General features: G+C 33.9%; 1 protein-coding gene across 1 annotated transcript; it reads right to left on the reverse strand.

Annotated features, from left to right (window-relative positions):
* Positions 1 to 3,808: 3,808 nt before the first annotated feature.
* On the reverse strand, positions 3,809 to 12,297 carry LOC107851089. Its single transcript, XM_016696000.2, has 5 exons — positions 11,862 to 12,297; positions 10,468 to 10,628; positions 6,111 to 7,242; positions 4,623 to 4,795; positions 3,809 to 4,286 (listed from the first exon to the last, which is right to left on the reverse strand). Exons 2-5 carry the CDS (start codon positions 10,599 to 10,601, stop codon positions 4,175 to 4,177), a joined length of 1,551 nt encoding a protein of 516 aa, XP_016551486.2. The 5' UTR covers positions 10,602 to 10,628; positions 11,862 to 12,297; the 3' UTR covers positions 3,809 to 4,174.
* Between the last annotated feature and the right edge of the window lie 694 nt (positions 12,298 to 12,991).

Raw genomic sequence — 12,991 nt, forward strand, 5'->3', positions numbered from 1 at the left:
CTTCCCCCCCGCCCCCCCCCCCCCCCCCCCCCCCAAAAAAAAAAAGGAGAAAAAACATATTTAGTGTAATTTCATTAGTGAAATCTGAGAGGGTACGATGTACGCAGATTTTGTTCTTATCTTTATAATATCGAAAAAATTATTTTCGATAAATTCTCAACTCAGAAAAAATATAACCAAAATAAAATAGAAAAATATAACTACAATAGAATAATAAGAAAACTAGTTACAATGTGAAGAGCAATAATTATTTGATTTCATAATAACTAATTATTCCATGCTTCCTTTTTTTCCTTAGTACTATTTCAGAAGGAAGGAAAGTTAGTGTTATGAAATCAAATCTAACAAAAAATCTATGGAATTATCTCTTTAAAAATAATAATAATAATAATAAAAAAGTTATACTGATTGAAACAAAACGTTGCATATGGAATTAAATGTAGAATGTGGCCAGCTTACTGTGTTGTGGGGTTCCACTTTGATCTGTTTTAAAATAAGTGTCGTTTTAATAAAAAAAAATCTAAAAATAATTATTGTTTTAGAAATTAAGACAAATAATAGTAATTTTCTTCAATTATGCTCTTATATTAAAGGACCACATTTTCTTAGCGCTTGATTAATCTCAAGAAATTTTCATTAGTTTTCTTAATAGATGTGAAATGAGCTAAAACGACACTTATTTTAAAACAGAAGGACTGAAGGGGTAACATTCATTTTCTTTTATGAATTTAATGCAAGCTCAAGCTACTACATTAATTATTATGTCTTAAAAATGTCACGATTGTTGTTGGAAACTCTTTTTTCGCCTTGATAATAAGTTTTCCGTCTCAAATTATTTATCATGATTTTAAAAATTACAAAAAAAAAAGTCGGAAATAAAACACCACTATAATATCAAAGTTTGCTTAATAATTATGTCCTTAATTTGTTTAACTACCAGTTTGTTCCTTCATATCAAAGTTTGCTTAATAATCCAATCATTTTATCTTTCTATCATTACAATAACTTTTACTTTCCTTTTTGCATTTTAACATAACATAACGTAACATAGTAGTTAATGAGCACAAAAAAAAAAAAAGAAACACGAGCTCAACATAACTTAAAATTCGAGGTATATTATTCTGATTAATTTAAATTCATATTGCGCATAAAATTTATTTAACTGAAGATGATATGCTTCGAATACCAAATTATATTGAGCTCTTGTGTTTTTTTGTGATTTTTTGTGCTTGTTGACTACTAGGTTATGTTAAAAAGAAAGTGGAAAGTAAGAAATATTGTAAAGATAGAAGGATAAAATATTTGTATTATTAAGCACTTTGATATAAAGGAAATAAAACAGCTAGACACACAATACTCTTATGCCTTTTTCACATCTCAAAGTACAATAAAATTATAGAAAAAATGAATGGGATCTAGACTCCATTCTTAATCATTAGTCTCGATCTTGAATAGAGAAGTTTTTAATAAAGAATATTATTGGTTAAATAAATTTTACGTACGAAGTAAATCTAAATTAATTTGACTAATGTGCTTCGAATACCGAATTATGTTGAGCTCTTGTGTCTTTTCCTTGTTTTTTTGTGCTCATTGACTACTTAATAAGTTAGGTTAATTATAAAGTGAAAAGTAAAAGATATATTGTAAAGATAGAAGATAAAATGTATGGATTATTATCAAACTTTAATATAAAGGAATAAAAATAGCTAGACACACAATACTCTAATGTCCTTTTCACATGTTAAAAGTACAACAAAATTATGGCAATGATGAATTGGATCTACACTCCATTTAGATTCGCACCTTCTTAGAATTCATTTAAGCGACAACGCTTCTTATCAGGAATTTTTCTATTTCAGATTGAGACTAGTGATTAAGAATAAAGATCTAGATTCAATTTGTATGTGCTATAATTTTGTTGTACTTTAACATGACATAATTCGATATTCGAAACATATTGGCCTGATTAATTCAGATTCACACTATACGTAAAATTTATTTAAGCGATAATACACTGATTTTTATCAGGAATTTCTCCATTTCAGATCAAGATTAGTGATTAAGAATGGAGATCTAGATCCAATTCATGATTGCTATAATTTTGTTGTACTTTTAACATGTGAAAAAGACACAAGAGTATTGTGTGTCTAGCTATTTTTATTCTATGTGGGGTACTTTAATTTTCTATAATGAAGTTGTTTTATCTTCATTTTCAATTTTCATTAGGTGCTTCATCTGTTATGTCTTATGCACATGGTTTAGTGAGCTGTTGGTGGTACAATAAATCATCATTTGTAGTATATCTCAAATATTTCAACTTAGATTAATTTCATTTAGGAATAAGTTATGCAGAAAGTAGAAATAAATTACAAGTATTGAGATTATTTTTATTATATATTTAATTTATTATATTAAAAGTATAATTGTTTATATTAAAATCCATAACAGGTATTGTTTGTTTTGGTCCAATAGATTCTACGGATTTATCTCTTGAGTTATATCATCATCGAAATCAAAAGTATGCGTATCAAGTAAACTTGTAGTATATTCTATTAAAACCCTTCACTTTCTTCTCTTAAATAGTGTACGTAAATCTACATAACCATATTATGGAGACAGATAATGTGCGTAAATATACATTGGATTCAATTAGCCACACATATCGTTGATGTCTTCACATCAACACACATAAATCCAACTTCTGCTTTGAAAACACATGGAGTTGACCGCACATACATCTAACATCTGCTTTGAAAATACATATATGCATATACAGTTGGTCACAAACACATACACCTATGACTACAACTAGATATTGTATTCATGCGATTTCATTTAGGATTAGATTTTGCATGAGAACGAATACATTATATTTTGATACATCTTGTCTTGAAAAGAAAAAAAAACTACCTATATTTGCAAAAGCCAACACTAATAACCATGTTGTGTATCTAATCATAGTCTTGTAGATAATTGGAATTGATCATACACAACTTTTTCAACTTGTTAAAAAATAACCAAAAATTGGCTTTTCAAAGTGGACCAAGAAAACAATGAGTTAAATCATGTAACAACCAAAGACATAATTTATCTTGAGGAATGGAAGAAAACAAAATTAGATGGGGCTTCATTCTTGGCCCCTTTGGCCATAAATTCTGGCTCGAAATTTGAAAATTTACCAATTATTTCACATAAGTGTTTATTTTATCAAATTAGCTTACTGTTTCAACTTCAAAATATAAAATTTGAAAGACAAGTATTTTACAAGTTTTTTTTGAGTTTCCGCTCACAAAATTTAACTGTATTTCATGTCCAAGCACAACTTCAACTTACAATACCTTTTTCAGCGGCAACTTACAATACTAAATGTGTCCCTTAATTTCAGCTGACATCTATACCCTCCAACTTATGGAATGCACGCAAGTAAACACATATACTTACTTAAAGTTGAATAAGTAGACACAAACGTCCGACACGATAATTCAATGAGATACACTCAAACTGATGTGTATTATGCCACCTCTAGCTGGTCTGTATTATGTCACATAAGACGTGTGTTTACTTGTTAAGCTTAATACAAGTTTAAACAAGTTTAAGTGTCAACTTATGCACACTTAAAATTGGAGCACATAAATGTCAGGTGCGGGCATGTTAAACGACGCGTTTATGTATTATGTCTTTCTTTAACTGTCCCTAAACCCCATAGGCAAATGTAGGATCTCTTTAGACTGCAGCACTACACAAAAAGAGGAAAATAATGTAGCAATACAACAAGAACATTTTAACATTTTCAAGAAACATTACAAACTCAGAGAACAATGAAACCTCATATATATTCAAGTAAAGACAACCATTTTACCTTATGAGTAAAGAATAGAGCATTCATGGATCTAATCTATTATATCTGGAATTCATAAGTGACATGTTCATTCATTCATGTGATAAACCACATCAGGAACATGCCCTAACTCACAACTAGCACAAATTCTATCATACAAACTAAGATATCAATTATCATCCTGACCTATAGAAAACTTGAGTATGTAACTTCCGTTGCAGCTCAGGGATGATATAATTTGAGAAAAATGTTCTCTGATGAACCGAATATCACTGCAGCAACTGCTGGATCTATAGCTACCTTCAAAGCACTAAAATGAAAAGCAAAGAAGCTGAGCTATTCTTCGGTCCAAAATTTCACAAAAGCCGTGATACATGCCTTCAATAATGCAAGGAGTGGATTTGTTTCATGTTTCCTGGATTTTGCTGAAGCGCCTTTCCACGTTTCACTGGAGCAATTAACAATCATAAAATAAATTAGGGGAAATCCTGTTGCAGGAAGAATGAAACTGTTGACACTAAAAAAGGGCAGCCTGGTGCAGTAAGCTCTTGCTATGCGCGGGGTGCAGGAACGGGCCGGACCACAAGGGTCTATTTTATGCAGCCTTCCCCTACATTTCTGCAAGAGACTGTTTCCACGGCTCGAACCCATGATCTCCTGGTCACATGGCAGCAACTTTACCATTACGCGAAGGCTCTCCTTCAAAATTGTTGACACTAGAACTAGGAAAAAAACAGACAGGAACTGCATTTAGCTTATCGAAGAGAAGTTAGCAGTTACTCACAGATTAATTCTGTCTAGTGGAGGATTGCCTCCTTTCTGATGGCTGCTACCATGTTGAGTGCTGGCTTTGCCTGTACCTTCGATTAACTTGTCAGCAGCTGTTTTCTTAGAAGTACCATTATTACTGCTGCTGCCAACAGTCTCATTACACATAGGGCTAGAAGCATTAACTATCTGCAAAAGTTTGTGAACATTTTGAATAGCAGATTAACATCAAAGACGGAGAGAAATTGAATATTTACACTAAATAGTTAAAAAGGCGAGTAACAACCCATTTGCATTTATCATTAATTGACCCGCTGTTAGTAACAACATCATATTATGTTCATCAGCTAAATTTAATTGCAGACTACAAAATATGACAACCTTAATACCTGAAGATTTATCATTTCAATAATGGCAACAACAACAACAACATACCCAGTGCATCTGGGGAGGGTAAAGTGTACTCAATCCATACCACTACCTCAAATGAAGTAGAGAGGCTGTTTCATTTCAATAATGGCAAAAAGGTAAAAGTCTAATGTTGTGTAGGAGGTATGCAAAGCAGTAAATTTTATATGAATATATAATAAGACAGACATTCATTTGTTCATGAAATAAGCTGACTGAAGGGAATTTCTTGTCAAAGTCAAAGAAATCATAACAGTGAGAGCATCTTAACCCTCTAAAACCTTCTTAAAATCATAATAATCGAGTCCGTGATAGCATGAAATGAATATACAGAAAGGAAGCCACATATATGCGCAATTTGGTATGTCTTAGACAGATTAACAAAAGTGAACTTTACCCTAGTTTTATCCCAAGGAAGCTACCCATCTAAAGATAATAATATTGGGTTTTCAATCTACTATACATACTTTACCCTAATTTTGTCCGACTTCCATAATCCTTATCCAAACCAGCATATACTTGCTAGCTCTCCATCCCCCTCACTACCAAGAAAGATCGTAAAGCTAGGATCTCAAACCAATCCCCAGTCCCAGCCGAAAGAACAAAATAAATCACTGCATGGAAAACAGTTATTATTTTACGTGAGCATTAAGGGCTAGATACAGTGATACACTCAAAGTTTGTCGGGATGGTTCTAAGAAAGAACCTCTACTATATCACCAAAATCATGCCCTCTGCTTATTTATTCCATAAGCACTTGAAATTTTTTTACAAAAAATATTAAAACTTAATACTACAGTATTAATAGTGCTAGATGCCTAAGAAATGTTTGCCAAAAATAAACACACCCCTCAGCACTAACACGTCACATGAGATAAATTTGCAAGCTCCAGATTTGAAGTACTGGACCCTATTTCCCGTACATTTGCCACCTGTACACCCCAGCACAATAATAAGTGCATTAAAGTTTACGACAAGCATCAGAGGAGATAAACCTTCAATCAAAAAATTATTGATAGATATGAAAGAAAAAGCTGGAACTTGAGACTCAACCTACGTGAAAATATTGCTAAAGTTTACTGCTTAAAAAGCTTACTTCACACAAAGTTGATGAGGCCTTAACTCCTACATCAGTGGCAATGGCTGCTTTTTCTTCCGAGGAACTTGAAATTACCAATGATGCCTCTCCAGCTTCCGCCTCTGCTTTCTCATTTAACAGTTTACTCGACTTCTCTATTGTTGGATCAGCTATCACATCAACTGGCCCATTCACAAGTTGAGTTGCTTTTTCTGAAGAGGTTATCCTGTTGTGTTCATGTTCAGTTTCTTCCGATGTTTTTGATACACTAATTGTTTCATCTAATCCTGAATTCAAGTCATCTATTTTCTTAGAAATGGGTCGCAGGGGAAACTTCTCCACCAATAATTCTGTTTTTTGAAGAGGTGTTCCAGCTTTTGATGCTTCTAGTTCATCCAATCCACCTTCAACATTTAGATTCTCTCCTACCTCCGAGCCTGTAGCTATTGGTTCTCCATATGTATCATCTTCTTTAACTATAGCATGACTAGCATCAACCCCACAGAGAAGACTGGAATCCACACTTTCAGAGATGATCTCAGTAGAATCTAAACCTTGTGCACTGGTATTTTGCCGCTCGAAAGAGAGGTTGTTAAGTAAGTCAGATTTACCAGAGATTTCATTTTCTTTGGTTGTCTCATAGTCACCAACCATTTGTTCGTTGAGCATCTCATGGTCAACTCCATTAATCCCACTAGAATGCAATACCTCATCCTTGTTTTTGTGATGATCAGATTCAGAATCAATTATGTAAGATTCATCAGATTGTTCAATTATCTCAGAAATGTTACTAGTGCTAGTCTGTAGTCTATCATCTGCAACCTTCACTTCATCTATATCAAACTGTCTATTCACATCAAAATCAGCCTCTTCACTTTTATCCATGTAATGGTTGGGCGCAAAACTTGACATAACATGGGTCTCACCAGATAAAGATAAACTTTGTGGTTCAGTTGATATGGATCCTAGTGGATATTGTTCCGCAAACATAATATTGTTCTTCTCTTCAGGAGATAACTTAGCTGGACCTAGAACTTTATTTTCCTGAATTATCTCACGAACTATTTCTCGTACTGTGTAGAAAGAGCCACCAACTTCCTTGTGCGTCAAATTAAGTGATGGAAAATTCCCATCATTTGACTTCTGATATCTGCAACCATTAAATTCAAGCACACATAAGATGTCATTCTGTTGATCTAACTGCTGGGAAAGAAAGAAATAGTGCTCAACGAAGATTCAAATTTTTACTTTTCTCTTTGAAAATCGAAAATTTTACTTCCTTAACACCTTTCGAAGATGTTCACCTATAGAGATGATCTAAAGAGCAACCTATGAGACAACAATCATAAACATTGAAACTATAGTCACATTTTATATCTTTACCGCGAACGCTGAACCTAGCTTATTTTATTCACCAATTCTCTACCTTTCTTCCTCATGCTAAATGCAGTAGCAGAAGATAAAATCTACAGGTGTCTGTGAAGATTTATGTACAACAGATGAAGGAAAGAAGGAACACTTGGAGGTTTTTCATTAATGGAAGTGGTCAATAAACAATCCAATAATTGTCAGTTTCAGGAGCTTAGGATTTTTGTGTGTGTGGGGGGTGGGGGGGGGGGGGGGGGGGTTAATGATTCCTTTTGCGGGATGCATGTATCTCACGAGTCATAGGGGGCAAGAGTTAAAGGGGAAATTTTACCCTCGTGTATTTTTCTATACCTCCACCTCCCCATCCTTGATGTCCAAGAAAAGAGCCAAGACAAGTTCAGGTCACCCGGGATAAGAGAAGGTCAACCCTCTTCGTGGGTGATGGGTTTAAGAGGTTATTCTACTCGTTGCCCCTTTTTTTCCTCTCCAGTTCTCTCATCGACCCTTTTTGCCTGTGCTACAACCTCTTTTATTTTCATTTCAGATTATAGGGTGTATAACTAAATACATAGGAAATCATGGTATTAGCAATACAAGGTCTATTAATACATGGATAAGCTTGACTAATCCCAACGTTACTAATAAACTCTATTCAATATTATTCTTATATACTCTACCAAACGAACTCATAGTGTTCAATGAAACCTTATTTACTTGTAAGGAAATGAAAGGACAAAACACATAAACGGCAGCCTTGGCACTAAAGGAGAGAGATGGCAACAAAATTAAATTTTGGAAGGATAATTGGATCAAGAAGAAGGCAAATCTTGTGCCGTCATCGCCGTCACTTGCTCAGCTTCTGCTTCGAATCGATTGAGAGATTATCTTTTGCCGGGGGTCTATCGGAAACAGCCTCTCTACTTCTTCATCAGAGGTAGTGGTATGGCCTATGTACACTTTACCCTCCCCAGACCCCACTTTGTGGAAATATGGGAATACACTCTGTATGTCGTTGTATACTTGGATCAACCAAAGCCCCCTGACTGAAATCTTCCCGAACCTCTTCTCTATATGCAAAATCCTGAAGCCAAAATTGGTGGATGTTGGACTGCACGAGGGTGGGATTTCTCCTTTAGGAGACTTTTGAATGACAGGGAAGTGGCTAGAGTATCCTCCCTACCGGAAATACTGAGTGGCGTTGACATCTCCAGAAATGTCAATGATAGAGTAATTTGGAAACATACCAATGACGGGCTTTTCACTGTAAACAGTGCTTATAGAAGAGGGATACAGGGAGCAAATGGTGGTAGACAATACCATTGGAACAACATTTGGAAAGGGTTGACACCTACTAAGGTATAATGCTCGACGTGGTTAGTCATCAGGAGAGCATGTCTCACTCAAGAAGTGCTGCAGAAAAAAGGAATGCCACTAGTTCCTAGGTGCTTTCTATGCAACTTAACTGGAGAAACTAATAAACACCTCTTTTTGTTTGTAAGTACACTACACAGTTATGGGAGCTATTCCTAAACAACACTGGCCTCAGTTGGACTATGCCAGAGCATACCTCCGACCTCCTAAGCTGCTGGAATAGAAGGGGGGCAGCAAGACTCAAAAGTGATGGTAGAAATTGATACCATCATGCATATGGTGGTCTGTTTGGACAGAAAGAAATGGAAGATGTTTTGAAGATAGATCTAATTCCATTCACAAAGTTAAACGGAATTGTTTAGTATCTTTTAATTTTTTGGTTTAAACAATTATGTATAGAAGACGTAGATCAAATCATAGATCGAATAGGAAGTTTGTAACTTTTTTGGTCATGGTTGTAATCTCTTTTTGATGGTGACCAGCACCCCTTGTTGCTGAAGAATACTACTTACCGATTCTCAAAAAAAAAAAAACATAAAGGGGCAGCCTGGTGCATTAAAGCTACCGCTATGTGCAGGGTCTGGGGAAGGGCCCAGCCACAAGGATCTATTGTACGCATTCTTACCTACACATATCTCGAATTTTAACTTATTACTTTCTCATCTATAGCTATGTAGAAACATTGCAACACTTGATCGTTATGTGAAATCAGCAAGCAAAGACCAGATTACTTAACCAGGTGACTGGTAACGTTAAATATTCAACTTTGATTCCAAAAGTTCAATTATCTCCATGAGGCATCAATCACAACGAACGTTAATTTAACGACAAGGGCACTTTCAAGCTGATAATGACAAGGGCACTTTCAGCCAGCTTGCCTTTCCATCTTTACCCACTTGTGAGGAGAAGTGTTGTCAAAGGCGAGCTTAAAGCGCCCTTCAGCAAGGCTCAAAACGTGTGAGCACTTCACCTCACTAAATGTACGCTTCAGTGTCGTCATCAAGATTCTAAGGCATACCTTTCCTTGCCAATGAGCCCCTTCAAAAGAGGCAACACTAAACAATTGAAATTTCACGTTATCATAGTTTTTGTTTATATTTCTTTTTTCATATATTTGCCATTCATGCTTTATAATTATTAGTTTTGAACTAAACATATATTTGTACTGTTTCTCCCTTTGCCCCTTTTTTCATTAAAGTTCAAGTTTTATTTTTGGCTTGCATTTAAAGCCCCAACAGACCTTTGCACTTTTTGCTTTTGATAACACTAGTAAGAAGTCATTGAACACCTAGAACTAGGGTCCACAGAAGTCAGTCAGCAATTTTGATACTACTATAGCAGCAATTTTATTTTACAAATCAAACATTTACATAATACCCTTGAGAAATATAATTTCAAGAACCTGCTCTTAGAATTTGGCAAATATCACACACAGATATACCTGATCCGTTAGCTAGACTGCAGCATCATACGAATTTAAAAGAAGAAGAGCTTCACTACTACTAGAACTGATGATGTCAAGATACAAAGCAACAAACAAGATGTTCTAAACCGTAAACCGATCGGTCCAAATCAAACAGACTTGGCAGAAATTATCAGAAAAGCTCGGTTTAAGGAAGAAATGAAAGTCACTTACTTCTTTATGAAAGTTTCAACCATAGTCTTCCTCTCTTCTTTCGAACGCCTAATCCTAGTCTTCCGGCCACCAGAGTCATTGTAAGTAGCAAGGGCAAATGTTTGCCCGACCCAACCACCCTTAATTGTCTGCATGTTTAACTTTCAGCTACTCATGTAAAGCTGAAATGCCAAACAACAAATGTTAAGCTTCTACATCAGATAATGAAATTCCAAAGCTGACTTAAAGAAAAGAAGAAAAGCTAATTCCATCATTTTTTTTTATAATTGTGGTGTCCGGGCCAACTTTCATTCACCTCAGACTAATTCACGGGATACCCGCCACCTCCCACCAACAACAGGTACCGGGTAATAACTATGTCCACAAAAGCTAAGACAAATGGGAAGAAATCACCTAGTGTTCTTGTCATATTACACTCAAAAGGCAATATACTATTATTTCTCATTTGTCTTGATTTTACCATGTCTGACGAGTTGATAGGGGTATGGTTAATCTTCAATATCGGAATGATAAAGAAGAAATCTTTTTCAATCCAGCAAAAGCTCTAGGTGAATTAACAAATGATTAGAACGAACACAAAATGATGAACAATATATTCCACCACAATGCAACATGTAAAAGGTATATTACATGAAATTTTAATTTGTGTTGGTACAACCCGAACGGTTTGTCAATGGTATGGTTACTTTCTTCCAGATCCTTCAAAAATATACTAAAAGCTTGCTACTCCACTCCGTTTCAATTTGTTTATCTTACTTCCCATCTGAGGTAGTGGTATGGACTGCGTACACTTACCCTCCCCAAACCCCACTTGGTGGGAATATACTGGTATGTTGTTGCTGTTGTACTTCCCATTTTAGTCCATTGCAAAAAGAATACTTTTCTTTTCTTTTTTTGGCAACTCTTTATTTCTAAATTTCCATGTAACACGTTTAAGAATAAAAGATTAAAAGGCATTTTGGTACATTCAACATATCTTTAATTTAATACTATCACACTTTCTCAAACTCCATGCCAAGTCAAAACCAGACAAACAAATGGAAACGGATGGAATAAATTTTTTAAAAATGCATACTCAAATCCATGTAACATAGCATAGAAATAATTCAAACACAAAGGAACTCTTCAGAAAAACTATTAAGACCCAAATATACAAAGGACAAAACAGTTCAACACTTTGTTCCATCTGTAAAATCCAGTTCCTTTTTCTTCATTTCCAGCAATGGATATCAAGAAGAACAGTTAAACACAACAGTCAAAGACAACAATTAGAAAATTAAAATGAAAAACAAAAACAATTAACAACCATGATTATCATCAAATCATTAAAAACAAACCAAATTAAGAAGAAAAAAATCAATTATTCAGTTGTAATTTATTAAAATAATATATACCTGGATGTTTCTGGAAGATTGTAAGGAAAAATAGAGAGAAAAAAATGAAGGCTTTTGGAGAGTGTGATAAACCCTACACAGTGAGTACTGAGGCACTGCTCCCACCATTTCATTTTTCATTTTCCTATTGGTCCACATACAAGGCGGGTTGATTGTTTTTTTTTTTTTTTTTTGAATGAAACTTTTATTATATTATTGTTATTTATATTTTTTAAATATATTTTTCAGTTTTGTTTTACTAATTTATTATGAATTTATGAGGATGTTATGTTATGAACTTAAATGGAAAAAAAAAAAAAAAGATTTTATACTGTTTGAGCTTTTTAACCATGAGGGTGGGAAAAAACAATTAAAGAAAAGTCACTTGGTACCAAAAATGTTTTTAGGAAAATATGTGGATTTTATTTGGCCAATTTTTAGAAGATTATATGGCTTTGATATATAAAATTTAAGAAATGAATAATAAATAAGTACAAGTTATAAATAGGATAAACTACTAAACATCATGCAGAATAAATACTACTATTTAATACTTCCTCCGTCTCAATTTATATCAGTTAGTTTGACTTGATAGGGAAGAAAAAAGTTCTTTGAAACTTGGGATCTCAAATAAGTTATAAATGAGCATGTAATTATAAATCATTTCATTAGGGATGAAATAGACATTTTAAACCAAATCATATAACTAAGAAAAATATTAAATCGTGAAGGCTCATTAGGGGTGAATCCACAATCTAGAGTTAAGATACAATTATCTTATTATACGTATATATTATGGATTTTCATCAATCTAATGCACCGAATTTAGTTGAACTGATAGAACCCATCATAGATCCGCCTCAAGAACCCGTCATAGATCCGCCTCAACCCATGGTCTCAAGCAGGGGCGGCTCAAGCAAATCTGTGGCCTAAGGCAAAAATTAAACAGAGTTCTTACATTTTTAAGAAAAAATAATTATTTTTATAAAGTCTATTTTTAAAATTATATAATCGTATTTAATAATTCTTTTTTAATTAATAATATAGTCAATGCATTAAAAAGTTTTTACTATATCAAACTCCTAAATTTTTTTATATAAAATATTTTTTTTCTATAAATAGTAATAATTTATTATTGCTAAAAAAAAAAA

This window comes from Capsicum annuum, chromosome 12 (genome assembly GCF_002878395.1).
Source record: "Capsicum annuum cultivar UCD-10X-F1 chromosome 12, UCD10Xv1.1, whole genome shotgun sequence".
In the NCBI taxonomy this organism is placed as follows: domain Eukaryota; kingdom Viridiplantae; phylum Streptophyta; class Magnoliopsida; order Solanales; family Solanaceae; genus Capsicum; species Capsicum annuum.

Bases quoted from the DNA above. Each gene is read 5' to 3' on its own strand.
- LOC107851089 (XM_016696000.2), bottom strand. From the start codon at position 10,601: ATGCAGACAATTAAGGGTGGTTGGGTCGGGCAAACATTTGCCCTTGCT. The intron at 7,243-10,467 runs GTAAGTGACTTT...TAATGGTTGCAG, and splicing joins GTTGAAACTTTCATAAAGAA to ATATCAGAAGTCAAATGATG. The intron at 4,287-4,622 runs GTGAGTAACTGC...TAATTGCTCCAG, and splicing joins CCACTAGACAGAATTAATCT to TGAAACGTGGAAAGGCGCTT.